Source organism: Monopterus albus, unplaced genomic scaffold (genome assembly GCF_001952655.1).
Source record: "Monopterus albus unplaced genomic scaffold, M_albus_1.0 scaffold139.1, whole genome shotgun sequence".
Taxonomy (NCBI): domain Eukaryota; kingdom Metazoa; phylum Chordata; class Actinopteri; order Synbranchiformes; family Synbranchidae; genus Monopterus; species Monopterus albus.
The window spans coordinates 222622-222882 of record NW_018128019.1 but is presented as its reverse complement, the minus strand read 5'-3'; the positions used below and the strand labels follow the sequence as shown (position 1 = coordinate 222882).

The 261-nt window shown below is 54.0% G+C and overlaps 1 protein-coding gene across 1 annotated transcript in view; it reads left to right on the top strand.

Moving 5' to 3' along the window:
* The window catches only part of pmp22b (peripheral myelin protein 22b), a 5514-nt gene extending 5259 nt beyond the window's left edge, over positions 1-255 (top strand). Inside the window, exon 5 of the mRNA XM_020613860.1 lies at positions 1-255. Within this exon, the coding sequence (XP_020469516.1) occupies positions 1-146 (146 nt within the window). The 3' untranslated portion in view covers positions 147-255.
* Positions 256-261: the final 6 nt, after the last annotated feature.

Here is a 261-nt window from a genome sequence, read left to right as displayed (position 1 = left end):
GCGGAGCCATCATCTACACAGTGATGAGTTCGGGGTGGGTGCCAGAGAAAGACTCCTTCGGCTACTCCTACATCCTGGCGTGGGTGGCCTTCCCTTTGGCACTGGTCAGCGGACTCATCTATGTCATCTTGAGGAAGCGAGAATGAGCAGTCACTCCATCCCAGTGTTCCCAGTAACCCCCTGCACCAAACTGCAAGTGTCAACAGTCCCTCTCTGAAGTATAAGTTCTGATGCCTGAGTACTAACGGCCAATGGAGCCAC